Source organism: Drosophila busckii, chromosome 2R, assembly GCF_011750605.1.
Source record: "Drosophila busckii strain San Diego stock center, stock number 13000-0081.31 chromosome 2R, ASM1175060v1, whole genome shotgun sequence".
Classification (NCBI taxonomy): Eukaryota; Metazoa; Arthropoda; class Insecta; order Diptera; family Drosophilidae; genus Drosophila; species Drosophila busckii.
Window position 1 is genome coordinate 9245380 of NC_046605.1, and position 25203 is coordinate 9270582.

Here is a 25203-nt window from a genome sequence, read left to right on the forward strand (position 1 = left end):
TGCCTGTATGCACACAAGTCTAAATCAAATATTTAACAGCTTTAACTAACTTCATAACATTTTTGTAAAAGCTTACAATACTAATATCTATATTTTCTTGTTTGTGAATATACACAATAGATATAGATATAGAATAAATACATATTTATTGTCATATGTTGCACAAAGCCATTGATATTCGTCTTACAACAAACCTAGAACTATGTAAATGCAATCTTTCTCAATAAATTCTCAAGATTTTTGCTATTGATATACAAACAAAACTATTTGCTATGCGCATAAGTCTAAACAAATATTTTTCTATACAACTTTAGCTTGAAATGTTGAATTTGTGAAAAAGCACAACAAATAAATATATTAAAATAACAAAAAGACGTTACAGAAAATAAAATAAATATTTATTGTCATATGCTGTCAACAATGAAAGAATAAATTAAATTGCAAATTATTTTCAAATAAAAATAAATGTGTATGTTTTAATGTCAAAATGAAATTAGTTTTAACCCAAAAACCTAGGGTTAATATCTGAATATATTATTAAAGCCTCTTTGATATCATTTAGGTAAGGGTAAGCCATCAATCAGTAAGCTTTGGTCATCACTCAGTTGATATGGCCCCTTGCCTACTTTTGTATGTATAATATATTTTAACAAATTTTTGGGATTAACATGTGCCAAGGCAGCATCACCCACACCATTTAAATGTTGCGCCAACTGTGGCACGGGTATGCCCTTTAGGTACTCCACACTCTGTTCACAATCATTTGGAAAAGCCAGCTGTACGGCTGCCAACAGACGTGGCACATGCTCCGCCAGCACATAGAGACACGCATTGGGACCTGCATCAAAAGTATAGGCAGCGAGCAGTTCGCCAGCAGCCTCGTTAAAATCATGCACAAAATTAGAAATCGCATGAGACACATCGTTCATGTAGACACAAGGCGGATAGGTGTCCAGTGCTATGGCATGCAATTGATTGGATTCACGCATGGTTATCTCAGCAAAGGCCTTAAAGTCACGCTGATGTATGGCCTGCGTTAGCTCCTTGATGCGTTGGGGCACCACCTGCTTGGCCCGCTGTTGTATTAACGTTGACGTTTCTACTGCAAGTTGCATGCCTTTGGTGGAGCCTGTTTTTTTACGTGCATCGTTTACGACTAGTATAAGCATATGCATGTTGGGCCAATGTGTCCAAGGCACTACTGGCACAGCGATAGAGTCTGTGCCATCCTCGAGCTCACCCTTGCGCCAATGTACAAATCCGCCGTGAAGACTGCGACAAGCGGAGCCACTGCCTTGACGCGCTATAGTTGTTAGCTCTTCCGTAATGGGCAGCTCGTAGAGTCTTGCCAGCGTGTATACCAAACAGGCATAGCCCGCTGCACTCGAAGCCAGTCCAGCTGCCGTGGGAAAATTGTTGCATGAGGCAATGTGCAGTTTCCAGCTTTGTGGAAACTTTATGTCACCATTTGCCAGCGCCAAACGCTGCACACCCTCGAGGCAACGCATTAGGCGTGCATTCTCCTCAAAGGGCACCTCTTCACCATTCAGCCACATGCAGTTTTGCTTAAAACTTTCGGAAGCACTTATTGTTGTCTTTGCGCACATCTCGTTTGTGTCCAGCGTCATGCTGATGGAGTCGTTGATTGGCAGTATTAGTTGCTCATTGCGTTTGCCCCAGTATTTAACTAGGGCCATATTTACGGGCGCCACACAAGTTGCAGTATACATCCTCTCTCAATTTTAGAATAAACAATGAAAACATTAAATTTGAAAAACACTTTCTCCAGCTTTCACTGCGTTTTGTGGCGGTAATGCGACAGACGATGTCACAAAAAGTAAGTGGAGGCATGACAAAATTAAACAGGTATCATTCCAGCACAAGCAATGACAGTATCATTCCACTATCAACAAACAATACCACTGAAAGTGAATTTTTCCTAGTACAATCTTATAAACTAAAAGTATATTAATGCCACTAACCGCAGAAAGCGCTGCGCAGCAAATTCAGGTAGGCTAGTATAATATGCATGTACTTTGAGAATCATGTCATGTGATGTAAATGTCTTAACAGGATCGCCTGAAGGAAATACAGCAATACATACACAAAGTTGATGGTGAACATGAGCGTTCAGAGGAGTCAATGGTCGAGCTGGTCGTTGCAGGGGAAACTCAACCCGACAGTCCAGAATTTAAGACCATGCTAGAGGCAAAAATGGCCGAGGCCGCTGAGGAAGAGGCAACAATACGAGCAGCGTTGGCCAAAATACACGAAATACGCAACATACGGAATGAACGCCGCATACAGGCACGCAATGCAGGCAACAAGGAGGCAATTCGTCGTGGAGCTTTAATGAAAATGGTGCAGCTGTCGGCACAAACCCTGCCACTGTTCGTTGGAAAACCGGGTGAACGTGCACCAGCTTTATGTGGTGCTATACCAGCCGACAGCAGTTACGTAGCCAAAGTGGGTGATAATGTAGCTGCTCTGGCCAAGGGCATTGACGATGAAGAGAACTGGATATTAGCCGAAGTGGTACAATTTTTGCAACGTCAAAATAAATACGATGTAATTGACATAGACGAGGAGCAAAAGGATCGTCATGTGTTAAGCAAACGTAAAGTCATACCGCTGCCCTTAATGCGGGCAAATCCAGAGACAGATGGACATGCTTTGTTTCCAAAGGATACAGTGGGTGCGTAACAATCTTTGTGGCTATAAAATCAGATTATTCAAATTTATTTTTAATTATTTTTAGTAATGGCACTCTATCCACAAACAACCTGTTTTTACAAAGCCATCGTGAACCGTCTGCCAGAAACAGCTACAGAAGATTATGATGTGCTTTTTGAGGATTCATCCTATATGAATGGCTATGCAGAACCGCTGCCCGTGGCCCAGCGGTATGTAATTGCATATCGTGCAACTAAAAAGGGCGCTAGCAGCGGTAGCGGCAATCTCTCATCGGCTTAAGTAAAATGCAAATTTAATTTTGTAAAAATCTATATATATAATTATATACATAAACATTAACTTAATTACTAATTAGCTAGTTACTCTTCTTCATTCTCGTCCTCATCATCCTCTTCGTCCTGCTCCATAGCGCTGTCTTCTTGTTCTTCCTCTACATTATCTTCCACATGCAGCTGGAAACCATCCTTCTTGCTCCACGAGCACTTCATTGTCAAACGAAATTTGGCCATTGGCTTGCCTAGCAGCTTTAAGATACGCGCTTGTTCCGGTGTGAGCACCTTGCCCTCTTCACACACCGTGTAATCGCTGTAGATGGTAACAATGCCCTTCTCTAGCTTCGTCGGCAAACCCAATGATCGTAAATGCGGCTCCATTGAATGAGCAAACTCCTCCAGCGGGCCGGCAGACAATGTAACCGTTTCAGTTGCTGCAAAACCGCTACGCGCATATTCTACTGCCCAGTAGTTCTCAGCCCATTCCAGTACTTCCTCCTTGGTTTTCTCTGTGAAAAGCAGACCCACTTGGCCTGTTAGGCGCTTCGAAAGCTGCAAAAGCATATAGATTTTTTAAGTATTTAGAAATTTCTAATGATTTTCTATATACTCTACCTTGTGCAGATCCGCCTCCACTTCCTCTGCCTTTGTGCGACCCAATCCTATTTGCATTATACGATTTTTGCCAAATATAAAACGAGAATTACGCTTCCATTCTTGTCTTAGATCTTTTAGCAGGTTGTTACGCATATTCTGCACTTGAAACACAAATATATTTGGATACTTTTCCACGCAAAAGCGTATGTCATCTATGATGCGCTGTTTCCATGCCAGGCCCTTGCGATCAGTTTTGGTCAACGAAACTGCAAATGGATCGGGATTATTAGCAAAACCACGAGGCTTAGTAATTTTTACACAAACCTTTCTTATCACGTTTGGAGCGCGGCATTTTTACAATTTATATGTAAAATCTTTGGAGGTTCAAATACAGAAGTAAACACGTGCGACTCCTCGATACAACACGAACCCAATGGGTATCGAATAATGTAATAATCGAGTAGTATGTGGGGGCGACTATCGAGCTTAACATCGTTGTATCGCTCCTGCTTGCAGTTATCGTCTATCGCAAACTCGAGTGTTCAGAAAGGTAAAAGGTGCTTGTGTTGTTTTCGTAAAAATTAAGCAATTGTACGCTACAAAAACTAATTAAACAATCATATATTGCAACAAGTGTTTGTGCTCAGTCGAGCTGTTAATGTGTTATTTGTGTAAAGGCGCAGTGAGTAAATATTATGCAAAAAGCCGCAACGCCGCTGATGACGTAATTTTATGATACGGCCAGTGAAACTTTAGCAGCATTGCCAACAACAAGACACTCTTAATCAGTTAGAATTCAAAAAAAAAAAAAAGAAACAATGTTCGGAGCGCCAGCTCGGATATACTTTGTTGTCTCACAAATTCAATGAAATCAACATTAGAATTAAGGCAATAATTTTTCTGGCGCTTATCAAAGCACACAACACAGTTGCTGATAAGGCATGAAACTGAAAAAAATAAATTTAATCTGTACGCAGGCAAGATAAGCACGTGAAGGTTTCAACAGGTATTTCTATAGAGGCCTCATTAAGCTTCACTTTTGATACTAGTATTGTACTTGTGGGATTCAGGAAAACATTTATTGCACTAATTCCTGCTGGCAATTGAAGATCTCACGTGTTGATTGAGCTTACTGTAATTCCCATAGATACACGTACATGTGCACAAGGCCACAAATACAATTCATAGCGTTCGAATTCAAAATTTGACATATGTTTGTATGTATGCGCGTACGCTTGGCCCATTCAAATTACTCAATTAAACGGACAATTGCGCACAATTGACGACAGAGAACACACACACATACACACATATGTATTTACCAGCATTTTAGTAGCATGCGTCATATGCAAACTTACAAGTTGCAGCTAGTTATGACCCAACAAATATTGCATTTGCATACGTATATACAAACTTATTTGCATAAATGCTTTAATCATCATTTAATGCAACAAGCTGCTGGCTACAGGTTGGCAAAATGTACACATGTAATTCCAGTAATTAGAATGCTTAAGATAATTTGCTCGAATTATCGTATTGTTATAAGGGCCATCTAAAACATGTTGATTTCAAAAATAACGAGCACATTTTGATTCGCTTACACCTGGCAACAGTTTTTGATTTTAGCCATGTTGGCAACACTGACAGCCATTTCATGCTGTTGTAAATGAAAAAGGTGTGCAAAACTCGATTTTCGTAGCAATATGTATTGAATTTTTATACATTTTTGTTAGCAATAGTAATCTAATATATTTATAATTTAATCTGAATGTACATATTTATTATTCGTTCAAATATTTTCGCTGCTTAAATTTAAATTTAAGACAATCACAGTATTGGCAGCATAAGCAATATTTGCATAAATTGAGAAAAAATATAACATTTGAAATAAAGACAAATACCAATTTTTTATAAAATTTAACGGATTGATTTGAACTTGTACTTTTACTTCAAACAATCGAGGCGAACTCGAACATCGGAACTTTCGCTCAGACAGTTGCCCATACAATTGAGTCGAACTCCAACCATTGCGAACTCGGACCACTCGCTCGCACACTCTATTGCTGCACCATTCGCGCAACAACATAGTGCGAGCGAGAAAATTGGTGTTCGTTGTTAGTCGTTTTTTGTCGTTCCGAGTGAGTTGAATGTAAGGTAATTTGCATTAGTAATATGGGACGAAGAAGTATATATATATATACAATATAAGTACATATTGATGCCTAAAAAAAATTTTAAAAATTTGTGACTAAACACGTGTGCAGCGGCAAATCGAATACAGTAATAATATGTTACAACTAACAAGCGAATTAAAGCAATTATCAAAAACATGTGCAAAAGCCGCATTCATGAAAAAATTCAACACGCTGTTTGGTGCTGCTGTTGGAATGAACGATCGATAAAAATACTACGCAAAAAGACGAAAAATGTTGAGAACTGTGAATTTGTGCAAAAAAAAACCTATATACTTGATGTTTAAATGTGTGTGTGTGTGTGTAGAGATTCGTAGCTCTTCGTATTTTTCAGTCGGCCGTGGCAACAACTGAAACAGACTTGGCTAAAAGTATATCTGTATATGTGTGAGTGTGTGTGTGCTCTGGTCACTAGGCGTTTTAGCCTATCATACATTTAAAAATGTTTTTAGAAAAAAATATTACGCACTGCACATTTAAATAGAAACCGCAATTTTGCATAATTTTTCAATGAAAAATTCCAAGAATTTCCATGTTGCATACTTGCTGTATATGTATATGTATCTAGCTTTATTGGATTTGCTGTCTCAGAATTCACCATGCATAGATATGTAATAAAATATACATTGGTATGTAGGTAGATACTTACATATCTAAAATAATATGTATATAAGTGCGACACACGCGGTTACGTGTTCTTTAATGCCGCACTGCTCTCTCGCATGCATACATGTGTGTGTGTGTGTGCGCTCTCCTCACACACTTGTTTCTCGGTATCCAATACTAATGCACATACACATGTGGAATTACTATGTATGCGACTGGATTTGTTCATCTAAAAGTATGATAGAGTACTTGAGGTACTTTGAAATTTATAATTGTACATCAACAGATACATAAGGTCATACATCCATAGGTACAAACAACTAACTGCTTAGTGCAGCGGAATTTTGTTCTTATCTATGTACACACGTACGCGCGTGTATGTCTGTACATACATTTCTCTATAATCGTATATATTTTCCCTCTGTACTGCGCATGTTGTAGCCGTATCCGAATCACGGTGTGGTGAATACTGACACTTTGCCGCCCGGTGTGGTGAATTTGCACACACTCATGCACATACCAGAACATACACACACACGTGCATACATATGTAAGCGGCAAGTGCTCGTTTCGCAGTTAGTCAATGTTGCCGTCATCGCAGAAATTCTACAAACGGTTTCGAATCTTTTTTTTTTTGATTAACCGTTATCTTTAATCTGTAACAGTGACCGGATGGCATTTCGTTACCTTAGTTAGGCTCTCACACACACACACACACACACACATGCATGTGATTGCATAAATACTTTTGTAGCACTTCCTCATTGTTAAGCATAAATGTCAAAAAAGAGAATAGTAGAGAAAAATGACGCAGTGCCATGACGCATAAAATTTGCTTCATTAGATACGAATTGATGTTGTTCTCTATTTACAACAAATAAAAGAGGAGGGAGTGGCTGCCAGCGCGCCCAGAATCAGAACGAACCTAAATATTTACAATATTTATTTATACTACTATGAAATATAGTAGGGCGTAACTGCAAGTTGTATTGAGTTTAACTATAGAGCACACTCCCTATTTGATTTATAGTGAGCGCTGTTTGTCAATAACATTTTGTATAAAAACACATCAATTGACCCAAAAACGCTGGCTGCCAAAATTACTTATACAAATATAAATTACACGCATACAAACGTTATTTGTTAGCTGCAGTTGTTTTGCAGTCGTGAGGGTTCAATGTTTTTTACAAACTCGAGGCACGATGGCGGCGATCGTTGAAATTTATAGATTTGTTGCCATGCCAGGCAAAAAGCATGTGGGCGTGTTGATATACATACTTAATAAAATTAACATTTAAGATCATATGGGGTCATTGTGCATTTATCTTTTGACATCTGCCTACGTTAATGCATATTCAGATATAAAGTATGTAGGTACAAAAACAACTCAAAAATACACGCACACACACTCAGAAGACCACAGAGCTCTCTCTTTATTTAATTTTCAATTTGTGCTTGAATCTTTTTTTTTTCCGTCTTTTATTCATAGTTTATTTATAACTTTTTCTCGCTCTGCATGGGTGTGTGTGTGTGTGTGTGAGTGAGTGTGTTTCTTCATTCCATTCTTTAGCCAATGTCTGCCTGGCCTGGCCTGCCAGCCAGCTAGCTAGCTTGCCTGCATTGCTGTGCCACAGATACAGATGCTGCTGCTGCTGCTGCTGTAAACTGAACTCAAAGTTGGAATTGTGTGGAATTGGCAAACACAAACACTTAAGTACTTAATGTATTTATGTGCTTTACCTGTCCTAAGCCCATTAATGCTGAAAGCTCTGTCACAAAATGGAAATTGGTTCCCTTATGGCCACTGCTGTTGACTGACAGTGTCTGCTACATAAATTTCGTTATCAAATGCTATGAAAAATGTATCAATCAACCCCCCCTTGCTGGTGGCACAACAGCTTGTTGTTTATTTATAAAATTATAATCAATCAATAATTTTATTATTTACATTAGAGCAAGCTGTGTGTGTGTGCCGCCTCTTTGGCTCATGCCCAGGCAACAGGTTAACCTTCAACAAGAGCCGCAACAAACTTTCCATGCGCCAAATTTTATACAATAGAAAGCTTTGAATGAACAAAAAAAAAATATATATGCAATTGCATAGACAATCGAATGCACAGGCATTCTTTTTATTATATTTATGTACATTAAGTTGTTTTTGTGTCATGACTCATAAGCGAATGTTAATTTTCACGCCCGAATAGTTGTCAACAACAAAAACGCGAAACGTATAAAAATGTTGCTACATTTTGTTTTGAGTCATTTTTTATTTATTTTTTGTCAAATTTCGTAAGCGCGAGCTGAATAAGCAAGCGTAAAACGCTTAGTAATATATATTTTAAGTTTGTTACATGGCTAAAACCATATGTTGCAGTTTTAATTTAAATACAAGCTTCTGGCAATTAACAAGTTTTTCTTACTGCAAAACATAAAAGGCAAAAATTCAGTCAAAATAATTTGCAGCGCGCAGCTGCTATTTACGAAAAGGAAGTTTCCCAAGCTTCGCTCTCTCTTTCTCTCCCTTTCTCTCTCTCTCACTCTCTCTGTTGCTCTTTCACTTAGACAGTTTGCGTTAGCTTGGGCTTAGACAGCGCCCAGGATTGCTGCTCAAAGTTAGTCGAGTTGTTGGCCTGGTCGATGGCAAAAGTATAAAGTGCGGCTGCTCTCTCTGCTGTTTTTTTTTTTTTAGTTTGCTTTTAGCAATTTGCAGCTGCCACTGCTTGCATGTGTGTGCGCTCGTGCGCTCATCTGTGTGTGTGTGTGTCTAAAAGGATAATTGTGTGCGTGTGTATGGCTTTGGGGCTTAATTGAACAAGTGTGTGCTTGCTTTGGAGTCAATTGGCTGGGGAATAATTACGCGCTGCTTGAGCAAATATGTTTTGGGCCAGTGAGTTATTACATGTATTTAACACTATCCTTTTTTTCCTATTATATATTTACAGTTCAACAGCCAACACTAAGTACACTGTGAGCGACGCTGCGTATTCCGATTCCTCTTACTTTAAATTCATTTTGTCTGCTGTCTATCAACTGCAATAGAGCGTGCGTGGATTTAGAACGACACACACACACTCTACACACACACACCATAAACAAATTATATATTTAATATTAGTTTTGAGTAACTAAAACAACAAACAGCAAAAATGTCGACAGTCGATAAGGAAGAGCTGGTCCAGAAGGCAAAATTGGCCGAGCAGTCAGAACGGTAATTTGCAATCAAATAATCAAGTTTAGTAATATATTTATTAACTATTGTTGCTTGCAGCTATGATGACATGGCCCAGGCCATGAAATCAGTCACAGAGACGGGCGTCGAGCTGTCAAATGAGGAAAGAAATCTGCTCTCCGTTGCCTACAAAAATGTTGTGGGAGCGCGCAGGTAAATTGACGAAATAAACTAAATAAATGTTGAATTAAATGAATTAAAATTCGAACAATCTTTGTTGTTAGGTCATCGTGGCGTGTCATTTCCTCCATTGAGCAGAAAACCGAAGCATCCGCCAGAAAACAGCAGCTCGCCCGCGAGTACAGAGAGCGTGTGGAGAAGGAGCTTAGAGAAATTTGCTATGAAGTTCTGGTAAGTGCGAAAATGAGAGCAAAAGAGCCAGAGATAGTGAGTGGCGGCACAATGCCCGTGACCATGAACACATCAATAAGCATATAATGCTTTAGTTAACATTTACAGTGTTGACTAAATATGAGCGACGGGCGGCAACTAGTTAATGTGGGCGTGGGCGTAGAGTCGAAAGTAAAGCTTAACAAGTAAAGAACTGTATAATAGCTATTTATTATGATGATTTACTATGATTAGTATTGCTTATGCGCAATTATATTATTGTTTCAAAAGTAGCAAAAATTAATCGCTTGATTTATGGTTACCACTGTCTTGCCTTAGCTGGACTTTTGTCTACTGCGCATGTCCTGCAGCCTGTAGCACACCAGCTGCCAGTCTATGTATGTGTGGGCGTGTAACGTATATGCCGCATATATATTACATATATATACATTTTTCTATATATATATGTGTGTGCGTGTGTACACCTACACAGCTTGCAACATATTATGTAGCAAGTTCAACAAATTTGTTAGCGCTTGTTTGAAGTTGCTTAGAGCATAGGCCACCCCACCCCACCACCCCTTCCAGTGCATGTCTAAAAAAAAATTAATACTCTCTGTGTGTGTGCAGCAAATTCTATTACAATCAATAAATCTATTTTTAAAAAAAGAGAAATTTTCCAGACAGCAACAGTGTTTGTTGCTTTGTTGTTGTCACACACTGCACATCTTATAGATACAGACACACACACACTCTCGCTGTATGTACAGATACATATATATACCATTTGATATATATATAGATTTGAGCCAACTGGTAACAGCCAATGCTGCCGCTCTCTCATGGCTGTTTGGCCAACACTTGCACTTTGATGAATGTCAATTTAATTAGTTTTCGTTTTTTATGCAAGCCTCTGTGAGAGTAATTACCCAACCTGACTGTTGAACTACGTTAAGCCAGAGTACATGTTGTATATAGCGGTACATATGTATATAAACTTGGTCTATAACCAGCAGGGGGCTTATATTGACGTTAGCTTTCATTTTCTTTGCTGACAGAAAATCGATAATACTTTGAAGTGTTCCAGTCAAGCGTTATAAATGACATACATACTACAAACAACACACAGATGTATTTATTTTTAAAGCTCTATTAAGCAAAGGCGTTGGGGATGGGCTCGGATTAGCGTAGGTTATTTTTAAAATTAATTTTTAAGCTACCAGCAAATGAATTTGAAATTTTATAATATATTTAATTTTAATTTTTATTACAGGGACTTCTGGACAAATATCTTATTCCAAAAGCCAGCAATCCAGAAAGCAAGGTTTTCTATCTGAAGATGAAGGGAGATTATTACAGGTATTTAGCTGAGGTTGCCACAGGAGATGCACGCAACAGTAAGTAGTTTACATTATCACAAATTGTTTACCTAATTGCTAATATAAACAAACAATAAAACAACCAACACAAATTCCAATGTGTGCGTGCAGCTGTTGTTGATGATTCCCAAACCGCTTACCAGGATGCATTTGACATTAGCAAGGGTAAAATGCAGCCAACACATCCCATCCGCTTGGGTCTTGCACTTAATTTCTCAGTCTTCTACTATGAGATTTTGAATTCTCCAGACAAGGCTTGCCAATTGGCTAAACAGGTTAATATATCTATATACGAAACTTGGCAAACAAAATGTCTGGCAAATTGCAACAAGTGCAAACTAAAAACTATAAAATTTATTTCAATTCCCCCGCCCCCTGCATACAACAATCTATAACTATAAGTTATATATATATTATATATTAAAACTACTATAATTTATGTTATTTTCTTTCTTTTTTTATTGTTTCATTTGATAAACTACTCATCATTTACTTATATAAAAAAAAAATCAAAATTAAACAATTTAAGACGTCGTTGAGGACTCGAAAAAAGCTTATCAGGAGGCATTCGATATTGCAAAAACAAAAATGCAGCCAACACATCCAATCAGATTAGGGCTTGCACTCAACTTTTCCGTCTTCTATTACGAAATTATCAATTCACCAGCGAGGGCTTGTCATTTAGCTAAACAGGTTTCAAAATTTTCTACTCTCCTTATAAACTTGTGTGTGTGTGTTAAGCTAACTTTAAATTGTGTTTATTTGTTGTATTGTCACTAACCACAAAACAAATGAAAAAGTAACGCCGACTGCTTTCAAGCTCTACTCACAGTCTGAGCAGTATAAAAAATATTGACATTGCATGTTATAAACAATCAGGCAGCAGCTTTAACTAAAATTCCCATACCTAGCTGGTGAAATTTATCTAAGGATTAATTATTATTTTGAAAAGTTTTAAGTTTTTATATATATAACTTGTTGAATTGAAATGCCTTTGCTTTGCACTTGACAGATGAACTTGAACTTTGCCAGCCATTTTATTTCCATTTCCCAGCCATTTTTGAAGCATACACTAATCTTTATATTCCACTCCATTTAGGCATTCGATGACGCGATAGCCGAGCTGGACACACTCAATGAGGACTCCTACAAAGACTCAACACTCATCATGCAATTGTTGAGAGATAACCTGACCCTCTGGACGTCCGATACCCAGGGTGACGGTGATGAACCACAGGAGGGCGGTGACAACTAACCAAACAACTAAAACGTTTCCTTTTGACTATGCAGATATTCAGTAATAACAAAAAACCAAGAAAAACTATACAAAACAATACATACAAACCAACAAACAACAATTACAACAAATCCTTGAAGTCGAAGAAAAAAATACATCAATGCAGGCAATAGATAACAGCAGTATATATTGTAATAATATCTAGCAACAACAAGAACAACACTACAAGAGCATCGCCAAAAAAGAAAACAATTGAAAAACAAACAAAAAAAAAAATGAAAGCAAGCAGCAAAAACTGTTTGAAATTAGTGCAGGGATTGGATGAATTCAAAAGCAACTGAGTGAAAATTTTATTTTGCTTCAGATCCACTTCTCGTCCTCTTTAATATATATTTGAATTATATATAATTCACTTTTCTTTATGTTGAAATGCTTTATATACATTTTGTATAAGCAGAAAGTTTAATTATTTTTTTATCGCTTCAATTTGTTTTGTGTGAACTAAACAAAATATATAAATATATATACTAAACACTAAAATTGATTTTGCAAGCGGCGTAGTTTTTGTTGTTGCTCAGCTATAGATTTACGACGATGCCGCTGTTTTGGCCAAAAGAAACTGCGTACTCTATACATACTATTATTTATTATAATTATGTTTTAATAAATAATTACATTTTTGTTTTATATTAACATGCAAGCAAACAACTACAACAACAAAACAGAACACAAGACAAAAGTCAACAAATTTTATGTCTTTTTATTATGCTCTTTACTTTCTTTTGTTTCAAATGCGCTGTGTCGCTTTCCTTAAAATCAAATGCGAAATTGGTTTAAACATAAAAACAAATTACAAATAATGCATTAAGCAGCAACAGCAAAAAGCGAGTAAAGAAAGTTGAACAAAGCAAACCAAAAGAAACAAATTATGTATTATTTGTAATTCTTTTTTCTAAAATACAACAAATAAAACAAAACAGAAAACTACAATATTTAATTTTTTTATTATTTTCATTTTATTTTATTTTCAAAATTATTTGTATGAAATGAAAATTGTCAGAAGGCATTATTGTAATGGCGGATATAACGGATTTAGATTTTAAAGGCATGAGTTCTATTTGTGCCCGGTACTGTGTGGATTTGTCATAATTTTACTATTCTACTTGAAAGTTAGAAATCGAGCTAAGGCATCAGCAATTTTCAATTCGAATTCGTATTCGTATTTTCGAACTCGAAGGAAGGCAACGGTTTTTGCAAAACAAAAAAAATTTGTACAATCGATGCTACAACTATTTATATAAAATACATATTAATGAAAAATATACTTAACAACAGCAATGCAGCAATACCATTATCAATATGCAAATTGTTATTAAATGTCTTAGTGTTTTTTTTGTCTTGATTCTCATCGCTCTGTATGTGTTTAAATGTAAACGAACTTTTCCCCCGCATCCCACAACCCGAATGCCCTCAACAAGCAATAACAATTCATTTTCTTATATTTGTATGTTAAAAGTTAAAGATAAACCAAATGCGAAATATCTATTTGCACACATATACAAAACTATTTGCTTTATTGTTGTTGAAAACGCATACATATGCTCATATGTATGTTTGGTCTTGTGTATAAGCCAAACTTCAGCAAACAGTAAATGATAACTAATCAAAAATGAAAATACTTGTATTGAAGTCTAAGCATATTCAATTTTAAATTCAACAAAGAACAGTAAATGTATATTTTTCGCAATTGAATTTACGCTTACAATATTATACTAAAAGCAAAAACTAAAACAAAATAATAATAAATGTGAGAGATATATAAAACGGTTTATTTGTCGCTAAGCAAGAAAAAGAGCTAAAACAAGTCCAATTAACCAAAAATATAAAATTGCAATACATGATACATACGATTCAAGATGATAATATATTAACAAAATAACAAAAAGCTAAATCATAAATTATAATACAGTGAGCACACAGTTAATTGTATGCTGTATGTGGAGGCAAAGATTGATGTGAAATTTAAGTTTATTGAAATTACAGTTTCTTAATTACCAAAAAAAAAAAATAAAAAAAATGAAAAAAACTAAACAAAAAAATATAATAATTAGTATTAATTTATGGGGCGGAGAAAGGCTTTAATTACTACATTTTATTTACATGGCTTTCATTGAATTTTACTTCAAATTTTGTTGTGGCAGATGTCAATTCTATGGAAACACTGCAAAATTAACGAGTTTACTAAATTGGCATGCATCCAAATAAATTTCGAGTATTTACCAAAATTGTTAACAGGTAAACAGCAAGTTTTGAATGTCTATACTATTCATATCGTTCCTCTCACAGTGTTCTTCAACAACGAGAGCAAAACTTTTTAAGACGTAACATATCCAATGCCTGCAGTACTACGCATTTTTACAATGAAGGAGTAAGAGTTTTCAAATAGTCAGGCTTGGCTCTCACTAATAACTAATTCCTTAGAATTTTACTAAAAGGACAAGCTACACCAGTCGCTTTTATAGCACTCAAGAAGAGTTAACTTATTTTAAGGCACACTTGAAGAATTGCAGTAGCGCTGCAAGGAGGCAATATATTTTAATGAACCTGCGGGAACAAAATGAGCAAATGTACTATCAATACCTTTGTGAGAATATGACGGAAGTCTTGTCGTTATATTATACGGTCAGTGAGTGTGAAGACAATTGCTGCCAAAACTGTTACAATAAGTTAGTAAACGACTACGTATCTAAAATAATTGTTAATCTGTTGGTTATCTTACAACGACAGCCTAGCAAAGCAAAGACTACTGGAGTGTGCGAATAAACTTGATACGCCCAATGCCGTTAAGTATCTGCGCAAATGCGTCAAGCGCAAAAATCAAATTAATGCGGAACCCATAGATATGCAAAAATTATTAAGTCAAGCCACACTGAACGTTGTAAATCAGCTGAATTCAAGAAACCAATTTCCTAATAGTCGCCAATTTAGTAGAACTTGTAGTGTTCCATTGGAACGACAACAAAACACATTGCCAAAAATTGTTGATAAACAGGTGAGTTGCATAAATTCAAACGCATAGCCGACATAAATATTTTAAACAAATAGCACTTGTTAAGTGAACGTACTATGATGGATGTCGATGAGCTATGTGAAAAGCGAGATAAGCAAATTCATGAGCTGCGCTCCTGCTTACACGATTTTCAAGATGTTTACGATTATGTGCATCCATGGCTCAGACCATTTGTAAGTTTTATAATTTGTGTTTTTGCTTTGTTAAATTTAACGGTAGTCACCGCCACACTTGTTGCAACTTTTTAAAATTAGTTTGAATTTCTGTTCGGCTGTTACGTAGACAGCTGTTGCGCGTTAGCGTTGCCAGACCACTACTATTAAAAAAAAAGCTGCTTATAGTAGGGGGAATAGCGAGTAAAGCCAAAATTCCATCAAAATGTTCATACTGTTGCTGTACAGAAACAGTCAGATTTGACGGGAAATAGCGATATTTGCTAGCCCTGAAGCGCGATAACGTAAACAGCTGTTTGGTTGTATGTATGCGTAAATTGATGAATGTGTGTGAGGGGGTAAACAAAACGAGTCCAAAAGCTATTCTCGCCCATTTTCGCCCCACAATTGCAAAAAATTTATAGCCTTACATTAATGAAACTTATTTAATATACAGTGTGCAATTGCATATAATTCCATACGCTAAACGTGCGCGAACGTTCGTGAGTGTGTTTCTGTGAAAAGCGCCAGAGAACGAGTTCATTGCATCAGTTGTTGTTATTGCTGTCGGTAGTTGCGCTTAACACAAAAAGCGTTTGCTGCGTTTAAAGGTCACCTTGAAACGTCAAAACCAAAACTTCTGCGCTCTGTGCGCCCGCTCTTCTGCGCCCATTTTACTGAAAATCGTCTCGTCGTCTGGTCTCTCGCGGCGTGTTAAAACATATAAAAAATAAAATATTTCGCAATTTCCAATTGGACTTGCTGTCCTAAACAGAAGCTGCTTCCAAACGCGACTTAGCTGCGTGTGTGTGCAAGTGTGTGTGTGCCGTTAAATTTTTTGAAAACGACAAAACGAATATTTTTGAAAGAGAAATTAGTACACAAGAAACGTAGTGCAAGATGAATAATGATAATAATCAGCGTTTCCTGGCGCGCGGCTCGCAGCGGGACAAGGGCTTGGCCGTCTTTACCAGTGGTGGCGACTCCCAAGGCATGAACGCCGCTGTGCGGGCCTGTGTACGCATGGCCATCTACCTGGGATGCAAGGTGAGTAATCCACGAGTGACCTCAAAATATGCTTATCGGTCAAGTTGAGCCATTGAACTTCCTCCCAATTTGTTGTGTGTGCACTTGGACCCAATTAAAGCAATCAAGTCTAATTTACTTGTGCTGGGAGGTGTTTGTCGTGTGCCCCAGAACATTAGATAACCAATAGCCCATGCCAGACTCAATGCTTCTATGCAAAAAAGAATAAAATAAAAGAAAAGCGCCCACACACGCACACACTCAGCTGTCTGTGTCCGTGTGTGTGTGAGTTTGACATTGAGTTTATTTTCGGGCAACTTACAAATGATCACGCAGATATATCTCGGCAAATGCGGTTATTGTTTGAAAGTTAATTATTTAGCAAATATAAATTCCTTGAAATAGCTATTATTTAAATTGTTATGAAATATAGCAGCAGCAATTTATTTGTCATTTCATGATTTTTTGGCAATGAATAAATTTGTGTCGTGAGGCTGCTTTCTTCAAAGTCACTTTTGCTTTTCATTCAATTCACTTTTAATATGCAAGCTCTCTTTCCCTCTCTCTCTCTCTCTTCTCTCTCACATTCGATTTGAATTACTTAATGGGAATTATTAAATGGTGGGTGCTACGCAATCCAGGCATAGCCTTTATGCAGATTAGAAGCTAAAGAAGATTTGATGTTGCATACTTATAATGATAATGAGAAAACTGATAAATTCAAGAAATTATATTAGACATATGTTTTTAAGAATAAATATACATTATGTAAAAGATTGGCAGTCAGGATTATCTTATAAATATTTATTACAACAGCCTGCTGTTGAATGTTGAATATCCACAAAAATCTTTTTACAAGCTTTTAATGTAGAGCAAACATTTTAGTCATGTTATTTATACTTAAGCATGCCAATCTATATATAAAGCCAATGCCTATTTACTCGTTTACCGGCTGTGTAATCATTTTTAGTAGCTGATAAGCATTTGTTTTGTATATAAATAATAAAAGTGACTGAGCATGGATGAGATTTCGCTAATGTGCTATAATTTTTTGTTATTAACAATTTATTTTATTTAATGCTAGGTGTACTTTATCCGCGAAGGCTATCAGGGCATGGTCGATGGCGGTGATTGCATTCAGGAAGCCAATTGGGCGTCGGTGTCGTCGATTATCCATCGTGGTGGCACTATTATTGGCTCTGCACGTTGCCAGGACTTCCGTGAGCGTGCTGGCCGCTTGAAGGCTGCCAATAATTTGGTCCAACGCGGCATTACCAATCTGGTGGTGATTGGCGGCGATGGTTCATTGACTGGCGCCAATTTGTTCCGTCAGGAATGGTCCAGCCTGCTCGAGGAGCTGTTGAAGAATAACACCATTACCAATGAGCAGAAGGAAAAGTTCAATGTGCTGCACATTGTGGGCTTGGTGAGTGCTGGCCAAAGAGTAATTAAAAACGAGTTATATGCTCACTCACTTTCTATTGCACAGGTGGGCTCGATTGACAACGATTTCTGTGGCACGGACATGACAATTGGCACGGATACGGCGCTGCATCGCATTATTGAAGCTATTGATGCTATTTCAAGCACGGCCTATTCACATCAACGTACCTTTATTATGGAGGTCATGGGGCGTCATTGCGGGTAAGACAAGTCGTTGTCAATTTTCTCTTTGTTGGTTTCCGTGTCTCTCTCTATATCTATCTCTGACTTTCACTCTTGTTGTGTGATGTAATTACTTGTATTGCTAGTGCTGCAAATGGTTGTTAAATAGCTTCCACTACCTACAGTTATTTACCCGTTGTAGCTGGCATTATATCTGAAGCTGATTATGTATTTCTGCCAGAGTATCCGCCGCCACAAGATTGGCCCGATAGACTGACACTCAAACTGGAACAGGCAAGCCCTCAAAATCCACACGTTGCATCATCCAATGTCTTGCTCACCCAACTGATGTCTAATGATTGTTAATTTCTATACACTGTGTTTCAGCGCATTTGCTCTTCTTTGTAAACATTCTAAGCAGTTTTAATTACTTGCTAATTACTTGGTAACTGGATACTGTTTGTTAGCTGTGTAATTCTAATACTGTCACCAATCAATACTTATTCTAAGCTCTACTCTAATTACACATTTTGTTAGCAATTTCAACAATTATGAGGCATACCTATTGATATTTCTCTAGCTGCTGTTCTGTCCTTATGCTCTACAAACTTTATTTCTTGCGTTTCTATGTTAATCTTAACAACTACATATTTTTACAGTTATTTAGCGCTTGTTGGCGGTCTGGCCAGTGAGGCCGACTTTATATTTATACCCGAAATGCCGCCAAAAGTCGATTGGCCAGATAGGCTATGCACTCAATTAGCTCAGGCAAGAAGTAAACCTATTCCTAAACTCTTTTGAGTTCTATACACACACACACATACACACTTACATATGCACACATATAAAGACAGCAATGGAACAGCACTATATTTGGTTCTTAATGCTTTAAGCTTTTGAATTTCAAGGTTTGAGTTTTTCAGTCGATTATGCACTTTCATCTCGTACCATATACGCGTTAGTTAAGTTTATATATTATTTCTTCTGATCAATCAGCGCTCGACTTTATCATGCCCCAAAGCCTACCCAAATATCCCCTACATACTATATTCCTAGCATATTGTAAATAATAACTATAAATATTTTAATCATAAATCATGCTGCATCGTTTTCTGTGTTTAATCTTTATTTGTTTTATACAGCTACTTAGCCATTTCAGCAGCTATTGCTACAGAAGCAGATTTTATGTTAATTCCCGAAGAGCCAGTACCTGTAGACTGGCAGGAAACCCTATGCCAAAAACTAATTCAGGTCAGCAAACTGCTATTGCGCAGTAGTACAACACACAATTGGTAGAATACGGTGTTCTTGTTGCGTTTGTTATTAATTGAATATATATAGTATGGGTATATTCGATACATTATTTAGCTAACACGATTTTGTATATATTTCTATTTTTTTCCAAACTAATTCGCTGCTCTTGTGGGTGCAAGCAAAAGTACACTTAATAAATTGGCAAACATTAATTGGCTTTTATTGGGTTAAAGTGTAGTTTAAAATAAAAACAGGCAATTCAATTGTCTCGCTTTGTACGTTTTGCTTTTTAATTTGTTGTCTCATATGTTTTACACTCATTGCTTCTTGTACATATACATACATACATACATATATATCTTTATCAATTGTTTATTTGTCATCTCCACATTTGTTTCTCTCACGATTTTCATTTGTTGCACACCTTTAACTAACCTCATGTACACATTTTTATTTTACTAGCTTATTTTTATAAATTTCAATTTCAGCTGCTTATATTAATTTTGTTTTGCTAAACTTTGTAGGAGCGCAAGGCTGGTCAGCGCCTGAACATTGTCATTGTGGCTGAGGGCGCCATGGATCGTGAGGGCAACCCCATTACGGCTGAGGATGTGCGCAAGGTCATCGATGAGCGTCTAAAGCACGATGCTCGCATCACTGTGTTGGGTCATGTGCAACGTGGTGGCAATCCCAGCGCCTTCGATCGTGTTCTGGTAAGTTCCAAAAACCATAATCTAGCTGTGTCTATATGTCAAACCTCATAGCACTAACTGCTAAGAGCTCTGGGTTTGTATTGTGCTCTGGATGGGATAAATGCATGGAAATGGCAACACACCAAGATTTCAAGAACCTTAAACAATTTTGCAAATACTCGATATATATTTAAGCTGTAATTTACTATAAATAAATGTATTTTAAACTCGTAACTAATACTATGATTAATTTTAAATATATGCATAAGCTTTCCAATTGTCATTGACTCCTGATATCTGTTCACTTTCATATCCGCAGGCTTGCCGCATGGGTGCTGAAGCTACGCTGGCTTTGATGGAAGCCACACCCGAGTCGGTGCCAGTTGTCATCTCCTTGGATGGCAATCAGACGGTGCGTGTGCCGCTCATGGAGTGCGTAGAGCGTACTCAGGCTGTGGCCAAGGCCATGAAGGAGCGCCGCTGGGCAGATGCCGTCAAGCTGCGTGGTCGCTCCTTTGAGCGCAACTTGGAGACCTACAAGATGTTGACACGCTTGAAGCCACCCAAGGAATGCTTCGATGCCGAGGGCAAGGGCATTGAAGGCTACAGGCTAGCCGTCATGCATATTGGTGCACCAGCTTGTGGCATGAACGCAGCCGTGCGCAGCTTTGTGCGTAACGCCATCTATCGTGGCGATTGCGTCTTTGGCATCAACGACGGTGTTGAGGGTCTCATTGCCGGCAATGTGCGTGAGCTGGGCTGGTAAGTTGCAAGTGTGCAATACATATATATATATAATATAATTATTTTTGCACACAGGTCTGATGTGTCTGGCTGGGTGGGTCAAGGCGGCGCCTTCTTGGGCACTAAGCGCACGCTGCCTGAGGGCAAGTTCAAGGAGATTGCTGCACGTTTGAAGGAATTCAAAATCCAGGGTCTGCTGATTATTGGTGGCTTTGAGAGTTATCATGCCGCTGGACAAATCGCGGATCAGCGCGACAATTATCCAGAGTTTTGCATACCCATTGTTGTGGTGCCCTCCACCATATCGAACAATGTGCCCGGCACTGAGTTCTCGCTGGGCTGCGATACTGGCCTGAATGAGATTACCGAAATTTGCGATCGCATACGTCAGTCGGCGCAGGGCACGAAGCGTCGTGTGTTCGTCATTGAGACTATGGGCGGCTATTGTGGCTATTTGGCCACCCTAGCTGGTCTGGCTGGTGGCGCTGATGCTGCCTATATCTTTGAGGAGAAGTTCTCCATCAAGGATCTGCAACAGGATGTCTATCACATGGCTTCTAAGATGGCTGAGGGTGTATCGCGCGGTCTTATCTTGCGCAATGAGAAGGCAAGCGAGAACTACACTACCGATTTCATTTATCGCCTGTACTCGGAGGAGGGCAAGGGTCTCTTCACCTGCCGCATGAATATTTTGGGTCACATGCAACAGGGTGGCTCACCCACGCCCTTCGATCGCAACATGGGCACCAAAATGGCTGCCAAGTGTGTGGACTGGCTGGCCACGCAGATTAAGAACAACATTGGCAAGGATGGCATTGTCAACTGTAAATCAAACGATACCGCAACACTGCTGGGCATTGTATCGCGTCAGTATCGCTTTTCGCCGCTGGTTGATCTCATATCCGAGACGAACTTTGAGTGAGTAGCCAATGTGATTGCAGCTCTAAGGACTATTTATATATTTTTTTTATTAATTTCTTGTATAGCCAACGCATACCCAAGAAGCAATGGTGGCTGCGCTTGCGTCCACTGCTGAGAATTTTGGCCAAACACGATTCCGCATACGAGGAGGAGGGCATGTATATTACCGTTGAGGAGGAATGCGCTACCGATGCAGTTGCCTAGAAGGCAATCACTTGCAATCCAACCTATCAACAACCGACATGAAACAATTAATACAATTTATCAAATGCCCAGTGCACAAAAAAAACCGTTACACTATCTCAATGTACTTCTTTGTTGTAAAACTCGTTGAAGTAGAAAGTTGAAAATTCATTTCTGTGGGTTAATGTTACATTAGCCGACTGGTTGGTCTCGCCACTTTATTGTTTTAATAAAAAGAAACAAAAATCAAACAGAAATTTTACAGCTCAGGTCAAAAGTTCAGCAACCAGCGTATCTAATACAAAGATCCATGTCACGTAGTGTATTTCTCACCGCAAATACAAATTGTAATTCTATTTAATTTATGCTCTACACATTGTAAACTATTTATTTTTAATTTTACGCTACATTTGCTGAGTATTTTTATTACAAAATATATATGGAGCACACTTGTATGTAATAGTGAAAATTGTTTAATTTACTTAAGCAAAAATAAAGTTGTTGCAAAAGATATCAATATAAATGTTGACAATGTTGAAAATATATTTACAAATTTATCTATACGAGTCTAAGCTATGTTACAACAATTGAAAAAAAAACAAGCCCACTGTAACTCAAGGCAACAATGTTTTGCCATGCAATAAATAGTTATCTAATGGTTTAAATAAAAGTTATACTCACACACTTTAAACAAACGTTTGAATTCAAATTTCGTATCGCTTCAGCAAGTTGGCAGCCCCAAAAGTCAAGTTAGCACAAAAGTATGCTCTTAATAAATAAATAAAGAATTTTTATTGTTTAATGTGCACAAAATATTCACAAACTGTTTAGAGACCACCGCCAGTTTGATCTGCCGGCGTCTGACGCAACTTGTTGCGCACGCCCAGCGCAGCAACCTTCTGTTCCAAATAGAGCTTGGCGTAGCGCAAGTACGCCGTATCGCCATGCACAATAGCGGACATGAGCAGCAGAAACTCATAGAGATCAACCTTACCCTGGGCGTGGCAATCAATGTCACGCAGTACATTGTGCATCAGATCGACAGGAATCTCTTTGACTCCCATCGATTTCATGGCCGCGCAGCATTTGTTAATGGCCACAAATCCTGTATTCTGCTCATCCATTTCCTTAAAGTGCGCCGCATACTTCGCTACTTGTTTAACTGACATCTTAATGGGTATGCTTAGCTTGGCGCGCTCATCTTTGGTGCCCAGACCCATCTGCTGGCTGAGAAATTTACGCGCTTCGGCTAATTCACGCTGCTTGCGACTCTTAGACCAATTCAACTCAGTGGACATGACGTCCGCCACACGTGGCAGTATCTGTTCTGTAGCCTGTACATTAAGAAATGCAACACGCATTCGACGTGCTACCATGTCAACCAAATGGCAGGCATATTCTCTGATACCCTGACGCACCTCTGCCTCTATATAGGGGAACTCTTGATGCAAGCGCTTGCCAGCTATGGGATAGGCGCCGCCGCTGGAGTTGCTGCCAACGGCCAGTTTAAAGGCATTGGCACCATATGTGTTGGTCAGATGCTTGGCCACATCATCATCCAGGCCAAAGTCCTGCACCAGCCGTATGAACATATTGGGCGACCACCCAACCGCGCCATCCAATTTACACGCGCTCGCCGTGATTGATTGATCGCGCAGCGGATGTAGTTTGCCTATTCGTATGGCCTTGGTGACTGCCTCTTCTGCCACTAAACGATATGATGTCCAAGTGCCGCCCACTATAGAGATCATATTGCCCACGCCCCTTTGTATGACGTGATGATTCAGACGTGTATGCACAGGCAGGGACTTGTAGCCACCCCAGACGGCCAGTACATCGCATCTGCGCACATCGAAGTTGGGATTTATGTAGTTCTTAATGCCACCCAATAGATATTGTATTTCCAGTTCACTGGGACGCGCCAGATCATTAGCCTCATGTAACTCATCCGATGTGCCCATCAGCGTGTGCCCTTGCCAAGGCAAAAAGAATATAGCAGCGCCGTTTTTTGTGTGCGGATCAAACAAGCCCACTTGGGCAGGGCAATAGAAGGCGGGCAGCACCAGATGTGAAGCCCAGACGGACTGAGAACTCGGAGTTGATTTCACGTCCTCCAGCCGACGCAGAGTATCCGTGGACGGACCCGTTGCATTAATTACCATGCGTGCACGTATTCTGTATGTTTTATTTGTTAGCTGATCCACTACCTTGGCGCCTATGATCTGCTGATCCTTATTGCGCAGCAGCTCCACCACTTTCATATGATTGCAAACATCGGCGCCATAGCGTGCTGCAGTTAATGCGATGGCCAGGCACATGCGCGCATCATCATGCTGCGTCTCGTAGTAGATAAAGGCGCCGTGCAGGTCACGCCGTCGCATCATAGGAAAGATCTCCAGCGCCTGAGTGGCATTGATGTAATGTACGCCCTTGGAGGGGCCGGGTGTCATCATATTATAAATCTGAAGTTTTAACCAGTAGCCGGGCGCTTGCCACCAATGATGCAGTGGCAGCATAATGGGCACAGATTGATTCAAGTGTGGTGCCATATTGGCTATATGACTGCATTCTTTCAAGGAGCTGCGTACACGTCTCAAGGCGGCCGCATCGAAATGCGTCAAGGCCTGATCCAAATCGCGTAATCCGCCATGCAAAAGTTTAGTTGACTTGGAGGATGTGCCACTGCCAAAGTCATCTGCCTCCACCAGCGCAGTCTTCAAGCCACGTGTCGCCGCATCCAAGGCGCAGCCAGCACCCACAGCACCACCGCCTATGATAAGTATATCGTACTCTGTGCGGCGGAACGCATCCAAGTTCATTTTACGTGTAGGCAGCTCGCGTTTCATTTGCGGTACTTTCTGCTCTGCATTCTGCTGCTCCTGGCGCCGCGCAGAGTTGGAATAGGCTAGCATGGAGCCGCCCGTAATTAAAGCTGCCTGAAACAATTTTGTCATACTGCTAATTTTGTAAGACTCTGCTGTGCTGATTAAATTCGGTTGTATTCATATAAAAATCTGACA

The 25203-nt window shown here is 38.9% G+C and overlaps 6 protein-coding genes across 14 annotated transcripts; 3 read left to right on the top strand and 3 right to left on the bottom strand.

The window, feature by feature from the left end:
* Window positions 1-475: 475 nt before the first annotated feature.
* On the bottom strand, window positions 476-1902 carry LOC108596667 (diphosphomevalonate decarboxylase). Its single transcript, XM_017982673.1, has one exon. It carries the CDS (start codon window positions 1728-1730, stop codon window positions 555-557), a length of 1176 nt encoding a protein of 391 aa, XP_017838162.1. The 5' UTR covers window positions 1731-1902; the 3' UTR covers window positions 476-554.
* Window positions 1895-2994, top strand: LOC108596668 (SAGA-associated factor 29). Its single transcript, XM_017982674.2, has 3 exons — window positions 1895-2010; window positions 2074-2695; window positions 2759-2994. Exons 1-3 carry the CDS (start codon window positions 1972-1974, stop codon window positions 2971-2973), a joined length of 876 nt encoding a protein of 291 aa, XP_017838163.1. The 5' UTR covers window positions 1895-1971; the 3' UTR covers window positions 2974-2994.
* A 24-nt stretch (window positions 2995-3018) lies between these two features.
* LOC108596671 (mRNA turnover protein 4 homolog) lies at window positions 3019-3988 on the bottom strand. The gene is made up of 3 exons (XM_017982679.2): window positions 3888-3988; window positions 3582-3829; window positions 3019-3518 (listed from the first exon to the last, which is right to left on the bottom strand). The coding sequence occupies exons 1-3, from the start codon at window positions 3913-3915 to the stop codon at window positions 3054-3056; spliced, it is 741 nt and encodes a 246-aa protein (XP_017838168.1). The 5' UTR covers window positions 3916-3988; the 3' UTR covers window positions 3019-3053.
* A 78-nt stretch (window positions 3989-4066) lies between these two features.
* On the top strand, window positions 4067-12863 carry LOC108596669 (14-3-3 protein zeta). 3 transcript variants are annotated; one of them, XM_017982677.2, is made up of 7 exons: window positions 4067-4113; window positions 9304-9569; window positions 9630-9743; window positions 9815-9941; window positions 11194-11317; window positions 11411-11574; window positions 12399-12863. In XM_017982677.2, the coding sequence occupies exons 2-7, from the start codon at window positions 9508-9510 to the stop codon at window positions 12552-12554; spliced, it is 747 nt and encodes a 248-aa protein (XP_017838166.1). In that variant the 5' UTR covers window positions 4067-4113; window positions 9304-9507; the 3' UTR covers window positions 12555-12863. The 3 variants fall into 3 exon arrangements, with proteins under 3 accessions (XP_017838166.1, XP_017838167.1, XP_017838164.1); XM_017982678.2 differs by lacking the exons at window positions 4067-4113; window positions 11411-11574 and adding exons at window positions 5625-5717; window positions 11829-11992; XM_017982675.2 differs by lacking the exon at window positions 4067-4113 and adding an exon at window positions 5631-5717.
* A 1869-nt stretch (window positions 12864-14732) lies between these two features.
* LOC108596936 (ATP-dependent 6-phosphofructokinase) lies at window positions 14733-22391 on the top strand. Of its 7 annotated transcripts, none has more exons than XM_017983164.2 (13): window positions 14740-14831; window positions 14883-14964; window positions 15018-15262; window positions 15324-15588; window positions 15642-15779; window positions 16704-16805; window positions 17869-18210; window positions 18274-18428; window positions 18575-18683; window positions 20168-20356; window positions 20655-21097; window positions 21155-21997; window positions 22066-22391. In XM_017983164.2, exons 1-13 carry the CDS (start codon window positions 14788-14790, stop codon window positions 22202-22204), a joined length of 3096 nt encoding a protein of 1031 aa, XP_017838653.1. In that variant the 5' UTR covers window positions 14740-14787; the 3' UTR covers window positions 22205-22391. The 7 variants fall into 7 exon arrangements, with proteins under 7 accessions (XP_017838659.1, XP_017838653.1, XP_017838655.1 ...); XM_017983166.1 differs by lacking the exon at window positions 18575-18683 and adding an exon at window positions 19049-19157 and having other exon boundaries at window positions 14745-14831; XM_017983165.1 differs by lacking the exon at window positions 18575-18683 and adding an exon at window positions 19532-19640 and having other exon boundaries at window positions 14745-14831.
* Window positions 22392-22967: 576 nt separating this feature from the next.
* Window positions 22968-25162, bottom strand: LOC108597501 (glycerol-3-phosphate dehydrogenase, mitochondrial). Its single transcript, XM_017984087.2, has one exon. It carries the CDS (start codon window positions 25135-25137, stop codon window positions 23011-23013), a length of 2127 nt encoding a protein of 708 aa, XP_017839576.1. The 5' UTR covers window positions 25138-25162; the 3' UTR covers window positions 22968-23010.
* Between the last annotated feature and the right edge of the window lie 41 nt (window positions 25163-25203).